The sequence below is a fragment of the Amblyraja radiata genome, chromosome 10, assembly GCF_010909765.2.
Source record: "Amblyraja radiata isolate CabotCenter1 chromosome 10, sAmbRad1.1.pri, whole genome shotgun sequence".
Classification (NCBI taxonomy): Eukaryota; Metazoa; Chordata; class Chondrichthyes; order Rajiformes; family Rajidae; genus Amblyraja; species Amblyraja radiata.
Window position 1 is genome coordinate 44,073,387 of NC_045965.1, and position 19,787 is coordinate 44,093,173.

The window sequence follows — 19,787 nt, forward strand, 5'->3', positions numbered from 1 at the left end:
TTGTTTTCTTCAATCTTACAAGGATTCCTTGATCAAGTACGACAAGGATAGTCATTCACGCAAGCAGAAGAGCACGTGGAGATACGGAGACTGCAGTTGCTGAAGCAAAAAACAAACTACTGGAGGAAATGAGTGAGTCAGGTAACATCTGTGGAGGCAATTAACATAGAAACATAGAGACATAGAAATTAGGTGCAGGAGTACGCCATTCGGCCCTTCGAGCCTGCACCGCCATTCAATATGATCATGGCTGATCATCCAACTCAGTATCCCATACCTGCCTTCTCTCCATACCCTCTGATCCCCTTAGCCACAAGGGCCACATCTAACTCCCTCTTAAATATAGCCAATGAACTGGCCTCGACTACCCTCTGTGGCAGAGAGTTCCAGAGATTCACCACTCTCTGTGTGAAAAAAGTTCTTCTCATCTCGGTTTTAAAGGATTTCCCCCTTATCCTTAAGCTGTGACCCCTTGTCCTGGACTTCCCCAACATCGGGAGCAATCTTCCTGCATCTAGCCTGTCCAACCCCTTAAGAATTTTATAAGTTTCTATAAGATCCCCTCTCAATCTCCTAAATTCGAGAGAGTATAAACCAAGTCTATCCAGTCTTTCTTCATAAGACAGTCCTGACATCCCAGGAATCAGTCTGGTGAACCTTCTCTGCACTCCCTCTATGGCAATAATGTCCTTCCTCAGATTTGGAGACCAAAACTGTACGCAATACTCCAGGTGTCGGCGTTTTGAGTCCAGACCATGCATCAGAACACCAGGAACAGCCCCATCGGCAGCATAGTGACCACACATACACTGTTCTTACTTGGGACTAAATCCTGGAGCTCCCATCTCAACCCTCTCGTCGGAGTTTCTTCATCTGCGGTCCAGCTTTTCAAGGACATTTAAATCAAGGGCAATTCTTTAAAAATAACTTTAAAGTGCACAACAATTCTTCTGGGACACAATGCAATCTTACAAAATATAATAGCTCTCAATCACACATTTAATTCCGGCACTGGGCTCATTTCATGAGTTTTCAACTAGCTCAAATCCGGATCCCGTTTTTGACCAATCGACTGGTTGAGGGGCGGGTTTGGTCTCTCTCTGTCTGTCTGGTTCGAGCGTGTTGATTTCAGTCCCACAGTGGAAACACGTGGCGCTGTTGAGGCTGAGGCAGACTAGCGCGTTCTTTTTCTCCCTCAGTGTGACTCATTCACGGGTTATTTATAGCTATCGTCGCGGATTTCAGTTCGAGCTTTCAACAACAGTAGTGAGAATGGAGACCGTGGAGCGCTGGAAGATTTGCTTGTGCCTTTTTGTTGCAGTGTTCTTTACTTCTCTGGGTAGGACCAGTCGCTATTGTTTATTGGTAGATTTGTTTATAGCAAGGTTGTCAATCGACTATTGACGGTGTAAATTGGTGTATTTTTCTTAACCTTTGAATGTTAATCAGATGTCGATTTCAGTTTGTTTTTGCATACTGCCGTTCAGTCTGCTTGGGCTCAAGAGAGTAATGCGAATCACCCTTTAGTTTTTCCTTTGTAAGTACCATATAGTTCCTGCTGCAACTTTCTATGAAATGGATTTTCCACTCTGGCAGAGCTTGTGAATTACAGCGGAGGCTTTTTATTTGTCAGTTACAGTTGGAGCAGTTAAATTGTTCCCTCGCATCTTGAGCGAAGCTTTAACTGCAACACTGATCATTTTTTGTGAAATCCTTGTCTTTTGCAAGGGTTCAGATTGAGCCGTGCGGGCATTTAGGACGACCGGCGGAAATCTTTCTCATTGGGTTTTTTTAACACGGGACGCTTAAAAAAACGACTATTTCGCGAATTGCGTTTATTTTATTGATTGTGAATTGAAGTGGTTGCGACATTTCAGTAGCTGGGCTGAACTCAATAAATAAGCAGTTCTTCCCATCGTGAATTACGTTTATTTTATTGATTGTGAATTGAAGTGGTTGCGACATTTCAGTGGCTGAACTGAACTGAACAAATAAGCAGTGATTCCCATCGTGAATTGTGGGATGTCAACTTGTATTGCACATGTAAACTTCACCTATTTTTTTGTGTGCAAGGGGTAGTGTCCTGATCACTGGGCCTATTTACTCCACAGTTCCAGTCTGCAATACCCGACACTTTTAAGGATTCCTCCGGTACAAAACTCCCAAGTTGGGGTGTTTTATATGTTGCGCGGGCCTTTGCTCATGAATCAAGTCTATTCGCCTAATTGATTTCTACTTCCTCAATCAAAATACTGAGATGACAATGAAAAAAGACTTGAACCCAAGATGGAAAGACAGAAATATAACTCTGCGTTCCCGGGACATTTAGGAGGAGTTTCGCAGCCGATCTGTTGCTTTAGTAATAGCGCTATCGTTATTACAGCAAACATTGTTGCAGTCTAGTTAGATAAATGTAGCAAATATCTCCTATTGCGTAATCGGCGTTAATGTTCCACAGCTAAAAATCAAAGATACTGGATATCTGAATTAAAAGCAGAAATTGTTAAATATTTTAAAGCGGTGATTGACATGTTCGTGATTAGTAAGGGCGTCAAAGGTTATGGGGAGTTGGCAGGAGAATGGGGTTAAGAGTGAAATATAGATCAACCGTAGAGCAGACTCAATGGGCTGAATGGTCAAATTATGTTCCTGTGTCATATGATCTTATGATGAAAATGGTTGGTTAGCACGTTTTCCCAGGGTGGAAATGTCAAAGACTAGAGGGCATAGCTTTAAGGTGAGAGGAGCAAAAGTTTAAAGGTGATATGCTGAGTAACTTTATACAGAGAGCAGAAGGTGCTGGAATGCACTGCCAGGGGTTGAGAGGGGAAAATTGATTGTCCACAATCAAATGGCGGAGCAAACTCGATGGGCCTAATGGCCTAATTCTGCTCCTGTGTCTTGTGGTAAAACACTCAGAAGGTCGGTCAGCATCTGTGGTAATAGAAATAGGGTCATGACTAGGGGGCTTTGGCCTGAAACTTTAACTCTGAATTAGGGCCCACAACATTAGATCTGAAAGAGAGAATCCATCAACTGAGCTGATGTGTTTAAGATGGAACTGCAGATGCTGGAAAATCAAAGGAAGACAATGCTGGAGAAACTCAGCGGGTGCAGCAGCATCTATGGAGGGAAGGAAATGGGCAACGTTTCGGGCCGAAACCCTTCTTCAGACTGAGCTGCTATGTTCCAGAGACTAAATGTAGAAAAAAAAACAGTTTTATGCAGGCACGTACGAAGCTTTTCAAAAAGGGGGGTGGCATGACAGGATTACAAAAAACATAATGTGTACGCTGCGCAAATCACGAGCGCGAAGCGTGAAGTCCCTCGATGCCGGGGTCCAGGGCCCTGGAAGCTCAGTGGTTTTAGATGCTCTCTGATGCATTCTGAGCCATATTTTGGAGCATTTCTGCACCAAATTTATGACCAATATTTCAGAAATTAACAGGAATCTGAGAGGTAGCTTTTTCACACAAAAGGTTGCTGGGTGTATGTAACGAGCTGCCAGAGGAGGTAGTTAAGGCTGGGACTATCGTAATGTTTAAGAGACATTTGGACACGTACTTGGATAGGACAGATTTAGATGGATATGGGCCAAACGCGTGTGAGTGGGACTAGTTTAGATGGGACATGTCGGTCGGTGTGGGCACGTTGGGCTGAAGGGCCTGTTTCCACACTGCATCATTCTATGACTAAAAAGTGAAGAAGAAAAATGCATGTAGATAAGTAGAGCAGATTTGAAAGAGGAGTGAAATGTAAAGGCAGAGAGAGGTTTATGGGTGGAAAGGAACATAGGAAAGGAGGGGGGAGAGTGGGCTTGGGCAGATGGGTGAAGGGAAAATAGTCACAAATTGCTGGAGTAACTCAGCGGGCCAGGCAGCATCTGCGGAAAAGATCAATAGGCGACGTTTCACAGAGTGCTGGAGTAACTCAGCGGGTCAGGCAGCATCTGTGGAGAACATGGATAGGTGACGTCACAGAGTGCTGGAGTAACTCAGTGAGTCAGGCAGCATCTCTGGAGAAAAGGTATAGATTATATTTCGGGTCAAGACCGTTCTTCAGTAATATTCATGATGTGACATGCATAGACATTTCTGAATGTTACCCAAACCATCGTGAGCTACTTTGTTACGGTGCTTGCCCTCTCCTATAATGTCTCTGCTGCCTTGGGTGATGCAGGACAGGACACGAGCTTTGGGACATGGTGTGAAGCTGTTGCCGTCTGTCCCAGCCTGGTAAAAACCTGGATGGAGTGGATTTGGAGTGGATGTTTCCACTAGTGGGAGAGTCTAGGACCAGTGGCCACAGCCTCAGAATTAAAAGACATTCCTTTGGAAGGAGATGAGCAGGAATTTCTTAAGTCAGAGGGTGGTGAACTGTGGAATTCATTGCCACAGACAGCTGTGGAGGTCAAGTCAATGGACATTTTTCAGGAGGAGATTGATAGATTCTTGATTGATACGGGTGTCAGAGGGAATGGGGAGAAGGCAGGAGAATGGGTTTGAGAGGGAAAGATAGAGTCATAGGCCCAGCATGTCCCATCTGCACTAGTCCCACCTGCCCACGTTTGATCCATATCCCTCCGAACCTGTCCTATCCATGTACCTGTCTAACTGTTTCTTAAATGTTGCGATAGTCCCTGACTCAACTACCTTCTCTGGCAGCTTGTTCCATACACCTACCACCCTTTGTGTGAAAAACATACCCCACAGATTCCTATTAAATCTTTTGCCCTTCACCTTAAACTTATGTCCTCTGCTACTCAATTCACTTACTCTGGGCAAAAGACTCAACCATAGCTATTCAAATCATGATTTTATACACCTCTATTAGATCATCCCTCATCCTCCTGTGCTCCATGAAATAGAGTCCCAGCCTACTCAACCTCTCCCTATAGCTCTGGCCCTCTAGTCCTGGCAACATCCTCGTAAATCTTCACTGTACCCTTTCCAGTTTGATGACATCTTTCCTATAACATGGTGCCCAGAACTGAACACAATACTCTGAATGCGGCCTCACCAACTTCTTATGCAACTGCAACATGACCTCCCAACTTCTATACTCAGCCTGACCCACGTCACAGAACAGGGCAAGATTAGCAAGTTTGCTGATGATACAGAAGTGAGTGGTTTTGCAGATAGTGAAGATGGTTGTGAAAGATTGCAGCAGGATGTGGATCAATTAGCCAGGTGGGCAGAGGAATGGTTGATGGCTGCATGGTTCCTTGAAGGTTGTGTCGCAGGTATATCAGGTGGTCAAAAAGTATTTTGGCACTTTGGCCTTCATCACTCAGAGTATTGAGTATAGAAGTTGGGAGGTCATGTTGCAGTTGTATAAGATGTTGGTGAGACCGCATTTAGAATATTGTGTTCAGTTCTGGGCACCATGTTATAGGAAAGATGTCAAACTGAAAAGGGTACAGAGATCCCCATCCTGGATCAGTCCAATCAGGGTTGTGTCATCCGCAAACCTGAGAAGCTTGACAGAGGTGTATGTGGAGGTGCAGTCATTGGTGTGGCGAGAGTAGAGGAGAGGGGAGAGTACGCATCTTGCGGTGCTCCTATGCTGAGCGTTTGCGGGTCCGAGATATGCTTTCCCGCCTCACATGCTGCTTCCTGTCTGTCAGAAAGCTGGTGATCCACCGACAGAGGGGTTCAGGCACAGTCAACTCAGAAAGTTTGGAGCGTAGTAGCTCTGGCACAATGGTGTTGAATGCAGAGCTAAAATTAATAAAACAAAATCCTCGCCTAGGTCCCCTGCGGTCTAGGTGCTGGAGGATGAAGTGCAGGCCCAGATTGACTGCGTCATCCACAAATCTATGCAAAATGTAGAGGGTCCAGCAGAGGGATTGTGATATTTTTCAGCTTGGCCAGCACAAGCCTTTCAACGGTCTTCATGACTACAGAGGTCAGTGTGACAAGCCTGTAGTCATTAAGACCAGTAATCCTTACCTTTTGGGGTACAGGGACAATAATGGAGACTTTGAAGCAGGCAGGGATAGTATATCTTTGCAGGGGCTGGTTAAAAATGATAAATCAGACCAATTCATAACGAGTTGGTCTCCATTTGTCGTTTTTTTGGAATCATATGATGCAACACAATTGTAAAATATAACTGTTTCAGGACTGGACGAGGTTAGGTCAAGATTATAAATAATGATCTCCTTTTTTTATTTCATTTCTTTTTTTCTATTTTCTCTTTCTCAACTTTCTTCATTTTCTCGTTTTCTTTCTTCACACACTATATATTTCACACCTTTCTATCCTTTACTATCTAACTTCTTTTTCTTATTCTAATCTTTTTTCAATGTAACAAAAAAAAAAGAAGTTGTACATAAAATGTATTATGAAAATATATATTAGGCACTTTGGTGCCATATGATTGTACTTCTAATTAAATAAAAAATTAAAAATGAGTAATTGGATGTGAAGTGGTGATTGGAGTGGGGTGGGTGTAGAAGGGCCCAGTCTTTGCAGATGGAGGTCAGGCTGTGAGTGGGTGTGAAGTGTTGGTTGGGGTGGGAAAGGGTCCACTCTTTTCATACTGGAGTCTTGCCTTAAGTAGGTGTGAAGTGGTGAATGGTAAGGAGAGGGTGCAGGGTTCATTCTTTGTAGACTGGGGTCTGGCTGTGTTTGTTGGGGAAGGGGTACCAGGGTTACGTTTCTGATTTTCAAACCTGCAGTAAAACTCATTCAGGTCGTTCGTCAGCTGATGATTGTCCAAAGAGCGGGGGGGGGCTTTCCTCTTATAGCTGGTGATTTCTTGCATGCCCTTCTAAACTGAAGAAGAGTCACTAGCTGAGAACTTGCTCCTCAACTTCTCAGAGTACATTTCCTTGGCAGCTCTGATTCCTCTTCTCAGCTCTTTATCGATTAGGCTATCTTTTAACTCTTCAACGATTAGGCTATCGGCTTGATGCATATTTGCCCCCAACCCTCTCCCCCCGATCTCAAAATGGAAATGTTACATCTGTATATAATGATCCCATTAAAATGTGTATTTATGTCACAAACTATGGAATTCACATTTTTCAGTATTGTTATCAAGGAAAAGAAAGCCGTTCCAATTGTTTGATATTATTTGATATTGTTTAATATTATTCATATGGAGGAGAAAATATAATAGCTCTAAAACATAACTTAATTTTGCAATCTCACTAAAGATAATCCCCCTTTCCCTCTCTCCCTCCCTTCCTCTCTCTCCCTCCCTTCCTCTCTCTCTCTCCCCCTCCCCCCCTCTCACATCCCCCCCTCTTTCTGGCGGGGGGCGAAGATGAAGGTGGCGCGGGCCCAACGGGGGTCAGTGGGGGCGGCGTGGGCCCAGCGGGGGTGGCGTGGACCTAGCGGGGGTCACCAGGGGTGGCGTGGTCCCAGCAGGGGTGGCGTGGTCCCAGCGGGGGTGGCGTGGTCCCAGCGGGGGTGGCGTGGTCCCAGCGGGGGTGGCGTGGTCCCAGCGGGGGTGGCGTGGTCCCAGCGGGGGTGGCGTGGACCCAGCGGGGGTGGCGTGGACCCACCGGGGGTCAGCGGGGGTGGTGTGGACCCAGCGGGGGTGACGTGGGCCTAGCGGGGTGGTGTGGGCCCAGCGGGGGTGGCGTGGGCCCAGCAGGGGTGGCGTGGGCCCAGCGGGGGTCAGCGGGAGTGGCATGGTCCCAGCGGGGGTCAGCGAGAGTGGCGTGGGCCCAGCGGGCGTGGCGTGGGCCCAGCGGGGGTGGCATGAGCCCAGCGGGGGTGGCGTGGAACCGGCGACGGGAGAACGGAGAACTGGCCGTTTCCAAAGTGGAAACACTGATTTTTAATTTTTCCGATTTTTTTATTTTGGTGATTTTTTCTTAAGGGGGAAAAAAGGGGGGTGCGGTCGCACCACACGCATCCCCCCCCCTTTGGACGGCCATGTTATGGGTGGACGTTTGAAACAAAACAGAGGTGGTCGGTTTGAAGGATCCTAATGGATAGGAAAGATTTGGAGATATATGGGCCAAACCTGGGACTAGCTTGGATGGGCATCTTGGTCGACTTGGTTGGGTTGAGCCGAAGGCAGCAGGAGATAAAGGAATTGATATGCAGGCAAAGCATTGAGAAGCATAAAAATAATTGGGTAATCATAGTTGGTTGCTCAACTTTGCTAGTATTAGCTGGGAGTGCTTTGATGTGAAAAGACTAGTGGAATTTTAAAGTGTGTCCGAGAAAGTTTTATGATCCAGGATGAACATAAAACTACTCTAGAGATTAATACAAGATCTAATTTGGGCAGCAGGCAGTGTTAGTGGAAGAACATTTGGTGAAATGGTGACCATAAGTTTGTAAGTTTTAATATTATGGAGGAGAGCAAGCAAAACCAGAAGGCAAGTGCTGAACTGGAGCGAGGTTGCTTTCAATATAAGACAGGAGTTTGCAAAAGTAGTCTGGGTTGCAAGTACCTCTATATATAACATGGATAATTGATGCTGCTCTCAAGCGGCATTTACTTCGCAAAGTAGCTCAGTTTGGGTCCTGCAAAATCACTCCTTGTCTTGTTACAGCCTTGGTCCAAATATGGACAAAAAGCTGAACTCCAGAAGTGTGTGACTGCTCTTGACAACAGGCAGCATTTTGATTGAGTGTGGCATCAAGGACTCCTGGTTAAACTTAGTCGATGGGAATTGCGGGATGGGCAGGGCCAGAACCCTCTGCTGGTTGGAATCATACGCAGCACAAAGCAAGACAATCAGGACATTTTATTATTATTATCCAATTAACAGCTGACAATTATCCCATTCCTTAGCTTGCATCTGAGTAAAATTCATTTCAAAACGCATTTATGGTTTACGATTATTTAAATGGTAAATGTAGCTTCAGAAGCATTTTCTTTTTGCATGTTAAAACCCACCTGAGAACAGTGGAAGATTTTGCGATTTTAATGATGGATTTTTCACTTTTATAACTTTTTATATAACAAATTAATAAAGATAAAACATAATGCCTTACTTTTGATGAAATGCAGTGAGCAAACGCGATAATTCCCGATATTTTCTATCTTTATATCTGCACGGCCAATGTTTGCTAACCACTTCCGCTGTTGTTGCCCCTTCAGCTCCCTCTTGTCTTTACCTTCGTTTTTCTTTATCTTCTGGACTCTAAAGTAAGATAACTGCCTCGCGGTCACCCCGACTGGCACAGTTATTTACAGCTCAAAAACGGACCGTTTTCGCGGTTTTTAACAGGTTTGAAAGTGCGCGTTTCCAGCATCAATAACATGTACTGGAAGTGACGTTTGTACCCCAGTTAAATTTTGCGTCCACGTGGGTGAGGATCTATGATCCAGTGACCTTTCGTGAAATCACCCTATACATCTGGCTAATTCAATTTCCAGAGAAGCATTTCAATAGACAACCAGTAGATTGGCAGCAATTTAATTATTCAAAGCGGAACCAATTGTTTTTTTGGGATAAATGGTTGGAACATGCTAGACCCAGTTTTAGTACTTCATCGAGTGATTCGCCTAATTAATGGTCCTTAAACATACTACGGGAGAGTGATTCTCCCATATGCCCTCACCAAAAGTGCCATAGGCTGCCTGCAAGATCCATAAATGGTTGGGGGTTAGATCAATGCTGTGGGTGTGCTCATGAAACCTGTGAGGTTGTTAGTTTCTGTCTATTTATTAACCCCAAGTCGGTCTGACTCACTTGCTGGAAAAGATCTTGAGCACGTGATCAAAAGCAAAATCAGTGATGGTAGTGGAAAAAAATGACACCTCTTCACAAAGTTCAGAAGCTTTTCAAGAAACCTATCCATGTTCTCCAGCCTGCATGAAGAATGGTGCCTGACCTGCCAAGTTACTCCAGCACTTTGTCTTTTTTGTAAATCAACATCTTCAGTTCCTTGTTTCTACATTGTCAAGAAACCACACTGTACCACAAGCTCTTTGCAGAATCGCTGCTATTAAAATTTAAATGCAGTGATTATTGGTGTTTATAAAGGTAAAGCAAATGGACTCCAAAAAGATCTGAAGATCTTTTTCTGGTCAGTCAAACAATTAAAATTGTAATAGTTTAAATTGTTGCTATTGATGGAATAATGATTAACAACTCTTTTGAGAAGCAAAGAGAGGGAAGAATTACAGTTCATGTTTTTCTTCACTCCTTACAATGCTATGTACGACAGTGATCGCAACTTCTACTGAAGTGTGGATGGCCGTTGGCTCGCTAGAAGCTTATACGCCCTTTGACAGGTCTTGTTTTTGGTCCTGTTGGGGGTCCACAGCCCCCTCCTCACCTAGAAAACTAGGTGGGGGAGACGGTTTGGTCACCGACTATCCGACCATGGAGCAGGTAGCACGGGATTACATGGTCCCCGTGGCGGGGGAACTCCCCCCGACCTGACCTAATGATTAGAAATTGGTAATTTACTTTAGTTGTGTCCCAAGTTGTTTGTTCATGCATGGCTGAGACTTGGGAGAGAGAAAAACATAAGGTGTAGATAAACTAAAAAAAATAACACTTAAAATTCCTTGGGTATAAGCAGAAATTAAAAAAAAAATAGCTGTGACCATCAGGCTTCTCTTATGGCATAATTTATGATGATTTTCCATGTAACTGAAGCACAGAGGATTATTTTGTCTCAATGTTGCTTCCCTGACCTGGAATATATGGCAGTCAAATGCTGACTCTTCCACCTTCAAAGGGATTCTCTACTATCCTGACTGCAGTTTACATCCTTCCTTTGGTAGACACAAAAAGCTGGAGTAACTCAGCGGGGCACAGAGTTACTCCAGCACTTATTTTTGAAGAGGTATCTGCCAAGTTACCGTCAACACCAGAGGATCCAGCACTCTTGACCGTTACTAACCATCATCAAGAACACATTTTGTTCTGCGCCTTGCCTTCACTTTTCTCTGACTATGCCCATAGACGGAGGCTGAAGTGCTCGTCAGTGAAACGGTTACGAGACTGCTTCAAGTCGGTGGATTAGGCCACGTGTATATACATAACAAACCTGAACTTATCAAAGGGAGAAACATGGGCAGCCAGCATTGTAATATTCATTAAAGTCACCAACCAAAATGAATCAGAATTTTGCCTCTTTACTTGCTGTCACCGGTACCTCACATATTATTCATGTGTGAGCCCTGTCACATTTATTTTATTTGTTCATTGGCTGGCAAAGAAAGCACCTACTACCCACCATTATTATTTCTTCAACCGATTAACAAGCTATTTCAGTCACGTTGATCCCACATTTAGTTTCATTATTCATTTTTAAAAATTAATAAATGAGCTGGTAAATGTGCTGGTGATGCTCTGCCAGGCCTGTACTGCAGCTATCTTTCGCTTATGCTTGCTTTGGGAGCCAGTCCCCTTCAGTTTTCACTTCAGATTATAAAGGGCATGCTCAATTGGGTTCAGATCGGGTGATTGACTTGGCCACTCAAGAATTTACCATTTTTTCGCTTTGAAAAACTCCTTTGTTGCAGCAATGTTTGGGATCATTATCTTGCTGTAGAATGAACTGCAGACTAATGAGTTTTGAGGCATTTGTTTGAACTTGAGCAGATAGGATGTGTCTATACACTTCAGAATTCATTGTGCTACAACCATCAGCAGTTGTATCATCAATGTAGATAAGTGAGCCAATACCATCAGCAGCCATACATGCTGAGGCCATAACACCCCCACCACCGTGTTTCACAGATGAGGTGGTATGCTTTGGATCTTGGGCAGTTCCTTCTCTCCTCCATACTTTGCTCTTGCCATCACTCTGATATTCAAGTTCAAGTGAGTTTATTGTCATGTGTCCCTGTATAGGACAATGAAATTCTTGCTTTGCTTAAGCACACAGAAAATAGTAGGCATTTACTACAAAACAGATAAATGTGTCCATATACCATGATATAAATATATACACACATGAATAAATAAACTGATAGTGCAAATAACAGAAAGTGGTTGGTAATAATCAGAGTTTTGTCCGAGCCAGGTTTAACAGCCTGATGGCTGAGGGGAAGTAACTATTCCTGAACCTGGTTGTTGCAGTTAATCTTCGTCTGATATAAGTTAATATAACCATATAACCATATAACAATTACAGCACGGAAACAGGCCATCTCGGCCCTACAAGTCCGCGCTGAACAAATTTTTTTTTTTTCCCCTTAGTCCCACCTGCCTGCACTCATACCATAACCCTCCATTCCCTTCTCATCCATATGCCTATCCAATTTATTCTTAAATGATACCAACGAACCTGCCGCCACCACTTCCACTGGAAGCTCATTCCACACCGCTACCACTCTCTGAGTAAAGAAGTTCCCCCTCATGTTACCCCTAAACTTCTGTCCCTTAATTCTGAAGTCATGTCCTCTAGTTTGAATCTTCCCTATTCTCAAAGGGAAAAGCTTGATCACATCAACTCTGTCTATCCCTCTCATCATTTTAAAGACCTCTATCAAGTCCCCCCCTTAACCTTCTGCGCTCCAGAGAATAAAGACCTAACTTATTCAACCTATCTCTGTAACTTAGTTGTTGAAACCCAGAATCTTCGTCTCATCTGTACACAAGACCTTTTTCCAGAACTGTGGTTGCTTTTTCAAGTACTTCTTGACTAACTGTAACCTGGCCATCCTATTTTTGCAGCGTACCAGTGATTTGCATCTTGCAGTGTAGCCTCTGTATTTCTGTTCATGAAGTCTTCTGTGGACAGTGGTCATTGACAAATCCACACCCGACTCCTGAAGAGTGTTTCTGATCTGCCGGACAGGTGTTTGGGGATTTTTCATTATTATAGAGAGAATTCTTCTGTCATCAACTGGGGAGGTCTTCCTTGGCCTGCCAGTCCCTTTGCGATTAGTAAGCTCACCAATGCTCTTTCTTCTTAATGATGTTCCAAACAGTTGATTTTGGTAAGCCTAAGGTGTGGCTGATGTCTCTAACAGTTGTATTCATGTTTCTCAGTCTCATAATGGCTTCTTTGACTTTCATTGGCACAACTTTGGTCTTCATGTTGATAAACAGCAATAAAAGTTTCCAAAGGTGATGGAAGGACTAGGTGCTGAGAGCTCTCTTATACCTGCATTAAGGAGGCAATTAAACACACTTGAGCAATTACAAACACCTGTGAAGCCAAAAGTCCCAAACATTATGGTGCCCTGAAATGGGGGGACTATGTATAAACACAGCTGTAATTTCTACATGGTGAAACCAAAATGTATAAAAATACCCTTTAATAAAATCTGACAATGTGCACTTTAACCACATATGAATTTCTTTCTATTACAAATCTCAAATTGTGGAGTACTGAGGCAAATAAATAAATGATGGGTCTTTGTCCCAAACATTATGGAGGGCACCACAGATAGGAATCTGATGACATTGCAGTAACAGTGGAGCTGAATTCTGCTTTGCGTTCATAACCCAGGAAATGTTGATACTTTGTTGCATTTGCTACCCAGAGTGAGGGACTATGGGCAGGAGAAGGGCAGCTCGAAGAACCAGGCTGTTGGTATGGCTTTACCTGCGTCGCTTTGTCTTGCCTTTCCTTCTCTGCACCCCACCCCAAAGTCAGGCTGAAGAAGTGTCCTGACCGGAAACATCATGTATCCATACTCTCCAGGGATGCTGCCTGACCTGCTAAGTTACTCCTGCACTTTGTGTCCTTTTGTGTGTTTGGCTTCTTGTGGGCAGGTGTGGGATGGCTTTTGCAGTCAAGCATTTTGATAGTCTTGGTGAATGGAAGTGAACATCTTGTGCTCTTCGGCTCACTCTAATGTAAAATTAGTACCATGGAAGCAGCAGGCAAGGCCAAGAAAGACTTCATGGATTGAAAATGGGTTGTCGTATAGAAAATAAAACTGGAATAAATATTTCATCTTTGGTTATAACGGGGTAACAAGTGAAGCATCCCAGGAATTAAACTTTGGCCCTCAATTGTTTGCCATTTATACTTATTTATTTATTTAATTTTAATTTTAATTTTATTATTTATTTCGAACAGAATAAATAGCAAGTGTGAAACAGCATACAAAAAACAAAACAAGAATATTTATAAAGTGTCATAAACAATATCTATAAATAAATGAAATCATATGTGTCCGAAAAGGAGCAGGAAGAAGCCAAAGCTTATTAATTCCCACCCCTTATTCAACTGCTTGTAATCTATATATATATATATATATATATATATTACTAAAAGTCTGTTCTTGACCGCTTTGTCCATCTGTGCTGCGATTTCCGAGAGAACGCCGCCACCTACGGCCGTCATTTTTCGCCACCTCGCTCAGAGCCCCCCTCCGCCGCATGTGTGCCGAGGATTTTTCCCGTCGATGACAAATGACAGAGATATTAATGTTTTTACAAAATTCCCCATTCTCTCTGCTGCCCCTGCTGGAGAGAGGGGGAGGGACTATAAAACAATACAATACAATACAATACAATTTATTGTCATTTGAGCCCCAGTGAGACTCAAACGAAATTTTGTTTCCACAGCCATACAAACAAAGACAATGTCCTACAGACATACACACAATTAAGTTCACACAAACATCCATCACAGTGAACCCACTGTGATGGAGGCAAAGTCTTTTCTCTCAGGAAGTGGTGTGCCTCAATCAGTCTCTGCAAGTGGTGTGCCTCAATCAGAGCTCTGAATGACACTGAACAAATGTCTCCACAGCTGTGAGTACCCATAATGTGGTTTGAAAATGAAAATATGGTTAGTTTGAGGGGAAAAAAGCACTGCCTGCAAATGGTTGTTTGGGGGGTTTGGGTTGTAGTAAAAAGGAACCCTCTCTCTCTCACCCCTCCTCTCCTCTTTCCCCCCCCCCCCCTCTCCTCTTCCCCCCCCTCTCCTCTTCCCCCCCCCCTGTCCTCTTCCCCCCCCTGTCCTCTTCCCCCCCCTGTCCTCTTCCCCCCCTGTCCTCTTCCCCCCCCTGTCCTCTTCCCCCCCCTGTCCTCTTCCCCCCCCTGTCCTCTTCCCCCCCCTGTCCTCTTCCCCCCCCTGTCCTCTTCCCCCCCTGTCCTCTTCCCCCCCTGTCCTCTTCCCCCCCCCCCCCTCCTCTTCCCCCCCTCCTCTTCTCCCCTCTCCTCTCCCCCCTCTCCTCTTCCCCCTCTCCTCTTCCCCCCTCTCCTCTTCCCCCTCTCCTCTTCCCCCCTCTCCTCTTCCCCCCTCCTCTTCCCCCCCTCCTCTTCCCCCCTCCCCTCTTCCCCCCTCCGCTTCCCCCTCCTCTTCCCCCCTCCTCTTCCCCCTCTCCTCTTCCCCCTCTCCTCTTCCCCCTCTCCTCTTCCCCCTCTCCTCTTCCCCCTCTCCTCTTCCCCCTCTCCTCTTCCCCCCTCTCCTCTTCCCCCCTCTCCTCTTCCCCCCTCTCCTCTTCCCCCCTCTCCTCTTCCCCCCTGTACTCTTGCCCCCCTGTGCTCTTCCCCCCATTTCATCTTCCCCCCCCTCCTCTTCCCCCTCTCCTCTTCCCCCCTCTCCTCTTCCCCCCTCTCCTCTTCTCCCCTCTCCTCTTCTCCCCCTCTCCTCTTCCCCCTCTCCTCTCCCCCCCCCCTCTGCTCTCTCCCCCCTCTCCTCTCACCCTCCTCTCCTCTCCCCCCCCCTCTCCTCTCCCCCCCCTCTCCTCTTCCCCCCCCCCTCTCCTCTCCCCCCCCTCTCCTCTCCCCCCCCCCTCTCCTCTTCCCCCCCTCTCCTCTTCCCCCCCCTCCTCTCCTCTAAAAGGAGCAAATTAATAATATTAATATAATATCAAGGGGGGTAATTAGCGTGAGTGCGGGGGGGGGGGGATAGTTAGTGTGTGTGACGCTGCATGCCGCCTCCCCCCCCCACAACCGCACGTTGGGAGAACAGACCCAACAGGTCTGCACTTGGTCTAGTTATCTTATACAAATTTAGCAGCTATATGTACACCATATGTACACCAGCCACTATATGTACACCGAATTATTTACATATATACACTAATCAAATATTTACAAAGCCATACGAAAAATAAAAAAATAAAAATAAAATAAAAATCCCTCATATACTATACAGTATCTTTGTCATATATACAACCCATCACTCTATAATCACCCTTCCCAATACAATGAGTATAACAAATATCCCACTAGCAATCACCTATCTTCATCCCAATATCCTTTTAAACAAGTGTTTTTGTACATCTTTTTAAACTGCATTATGCTTGTGCTAAGTTTTATCTCCTGTTCCAGACCATTCCACAAATTCACACCACAGATTGCTATGCACATACTTTTAAGAGTTGTTCTGACATTGAGTTTTATTAAATTATGTTCCCCTCTCAAATTATACCCACCCTGTCTTTCCATAAACAGTTTTTGTATATTTCTTGGAATAAATTATTTCTTGCTTTGTACATGATTTGCGCAGTCTTAAATTTAACCAGATCTTTGAAGAGAATGTAAAGTTTCTAAGTTAATGGATCAGACAAAAATAAGTTGAAGTGTAAAGTAGATGATAATAGAGTGACTCTGCAACAGGAAGTTGGTTGAGTTGGTGGAAACATAATTTAATATGGGGAGGTGTGAGGTCCTGAACTTGAATAAAAAGGCAGAATTGTATCTACTTGGAGAGAGACTGGATGAGTGAAGTACAGAGGGATCCTGATGTTCCTGTGTATGAATCACAAGAAGTTGGGAGGTATAACAAGTGGCAAATGGCCAATTGGCCTTTATTACAAAGGGATTCAAGTTTAAAAATAGGGAAGTTTTGCTACAGTTTTGCAGGGTACTGGTGAGTCCACTACTGCACCTCTTTTTTGTCCCCATAGAAAGTTCGCCAGGCTAATTCCTGAGATGAGAGGATTGTTTTATCAAGAGAGATTAAACTGGTTGGGTCTGTATTTGGCAGTTAGAATAATGAGTAACAATTGTATTTAAGTATGTAAGATTCTTAGAGTACACAAGGAACAGTTTAAGTTCCATATTTGAGAATAAGGGGTAGGCCATTTAGAACTGAGATGAGGAAAAACTTTTTCACACAGAGTTGTGAATTTGTGGAATTCTCTGCCTCAGAAGATAATGGAGGCCGATTCACTGGATGCATTCAAAAGAGAGTTGGATAGAGCTATTAGGGCTAGTGGAATCCAGGGATAGGGGGAGAAGACAGGAACGGGGTACTGATTGTGGATGATCAGCCATGATCACATTGAATGGCCCACTCCTGCACCTATTGTCTATGTATCGGGACGACAGATGGCACAATGGGCTAAGTGTTCGGCTGGCAACCGGAAGGTAGCCGGTTCGAATCCCGCTTGGAGTGCATACTGTCGTTGTGTCCTTGGGCAAGACACTTCACCCACCTTTGCCTGTGTGTGAGTGATTGGTGGTGGTCGGAGGGGCCGTAGGCGCAGATTGGCAGCCACGCTTCCGTCAGTCTGCCCCAGGGCAGCTGTGGCTACAGAAGTAGCTTACCACCACCGAGTGTGACTGAGGAGTGAATGAATAATGCAATGTAAAGCGCCTTGAGTATTAGAAAGGCGCTATATAAATCCCATCCATTATTATTATTATCTATGTATGTATCTATGTAACTGCAGATGCAGGTTTACAAAAAATCAATAGATTTTTTTGTTTGTAAACCAGTGGGTTTGGTGTCATTATTGGAGGACATGGATAGGCAACATTTTTGGTGGGGACCTTCCTTCAGACTGATTGTAGTAGAGAGGGAGAAAGGTGGAAAACTGGTGGAGGCATGGGTGGAATTGATTGGCTAAGTTTGTATTGCACAGTTCTTGAGACTTTCAACAACAATATTTCTGCAGCAATACTATGATGCAGTTTTCATAAAACGAATGACTGCATCAGAGTATTACTGCAGAAATATTGTTGTTGAAAAATCTCAAGGCCCATGGAATGCAATCTTTTCGTGGACAGAATCGCACAGACAACCTGATTAACCGCCAAACAGCATCAAGGCTGTCTTCAACTGCTTTGATTATGCCCATGCGGAGTCTCTTTGTTTCACCAGAAAACTCCAGGAGAGGTTTGACCATGAGCAGGAGATAAAAACATAATTAACTGCATAAACCATGTGTTCTTGGATTGCCCTTCTCCTCAAGGATAAAAGCAACGGCCCTATTGGCCGAGTAATATATATATATTTTGGCAGTGTTAAAGCCATCCGAGGTTCAAACATCCAATGATTCACCCTATTAGCCAGAAATGGAGGTGATCCTAGCAAGAAGAAAATGGCTATCAGCACCCACTGAATGAAACACTTTGACAGACATGACTTCATCCTTAATGTGAGCATCCATTCCACAGCAAACTAGTCCAACTTCACTACCAACCCTGATTGATTAGAAGTCAAAGGCTGACTGGGAGTATATGGTATATCCACTGAAGTTTGAAAATATGATTGAGAGGAACTTCTGCTTAAATCTCATAACATTGCCGTTTAGAACAGCCAAAAATACGAAGATCCTTCTAACAGTAGGTATGTTACAAAACTTACCTTCAGCGGCGCTGCAATTCTGCCACTGGCCTTGTGCGTGATTTTGGCGCGTTTGAGGGGGGGCGGGGTTAAAACGCGGTTTTCTCACTCCTGGTCCTGGATTATATTTTGTTGGAGTGCAGGTTTTGGCTGAGGAATCGTTCCGACGGCAGTTTTATTTATTTATTTATTTACTTTTAAAAAATTTGCCCGACAAGTTATTAGCTGGAGTGATTTTAAAATCAGCTTCTAAAGCCGTCAACGCCGACAACGGGGACGGATTTTACGTAGGGGACAGGTAAAAGAAACTAGTTTATTTTTATGTATAAAAGTGTTTCTTAAGATGCATTTAATTCACATTTTAAGTAGCGAATCGGTTTAAATCCACCGCAACCGCAACATTCCAATTGATAACGTTCCAGAAAAACCCACTCGCAAGCTGATTTAAATGGCCATTAATTTACAGGTATTAAACATTAAATTCCTTCCATTTGGCCTATAAACCCATGACAATGAGATTTACAAATTATGTTATATTGTGAATTCTTGTGTGAATGTTATTTGGACACTTAGGCTATTTAAAAATGTTAATCTATTCTTAAGATATGGATAGATGTTTAGATCTAGTAATTGAATTTTGTAATAAGTTACAATTAGGTAACTAACTAATTATATGCTTTAATTTCAAGTCATTTAAGTAAGATTGATTCATATTTGTATCAGAATGCTTCAATCTATAATAACTGAAAATTTCTTTCCCTGCCAGACTAACTTCTTTCAGTTATGGGCTTTTGACTGTTCTCGATCACAGCTTTTGTGTTAAGTCAATGAAAAAGCAATAGGGAACAAGATGCTAATTTCCGAGTATGAAAATGGCCATAACTTTTTTAATACTGAAGATATGAAAGTGAATTAGGTGTCAAATTAAACTTCTTTTTATGCCTTATCTGATGGGATAAATTACAGTCTTGATTTTTTAAATCTCAAAATGTTGTAACATTGCTACTAATGAGCTTGAATGAATGATATGCAAAAACCGGCGAAAACACTCCCGCGATCACGTGACCGTGCCAGCCAATAGCGAGAGTTCGTGATGCCCCAAGCTACCACTAGGTGCAGCTACAGGACCCCCCCCCCCCCCCCCCAGAACCCGAGGTATGGATCGAGTGGAAACGAGGGACGGGACGGACGATACAAGTGGGACTGTCGAAACAGAGCCAGGTAACGGTGCTGGGGAAATGGGCACAACTGGTGAAGGGGAAACAGGCACAACAGGTGTCACCAGAACGACCAGCGGACGGCCCCTACGCCGGGGTTGAGCCACCACCACTGGGCTATCGACAGCCAGGTTTGAGGCGAACGACTGAGATGATC

At 44.1% G+C, this 19,787-nt stretch overlaps 1 protein-coding gene across 1 annotated transcript in view; it reads left to right on the forward strand.

The window, feature by feature from the left end:
* The first annotated feature begins 1,120 nt into the window (after positions 1-1,120).
* Positions 1,121-19,787, forward strand: part of LOC116977857 (serine-rich adhesin for platelets-like) — a 55,354-nt gene continuing 36,687 nt past the window's right edge. The window contains exon 1 of the mRNA XM_033028698.1: positions 1,121-1,339. Coding sequence (XP_032884589.1) covers positions 1,273-1,339 — 67 coding nt within the window. The 5' untranslated portion in view covers positions 1,121-1,272. The remainder of the gene's footprint in view (positions 1,340-19,787) is intronic.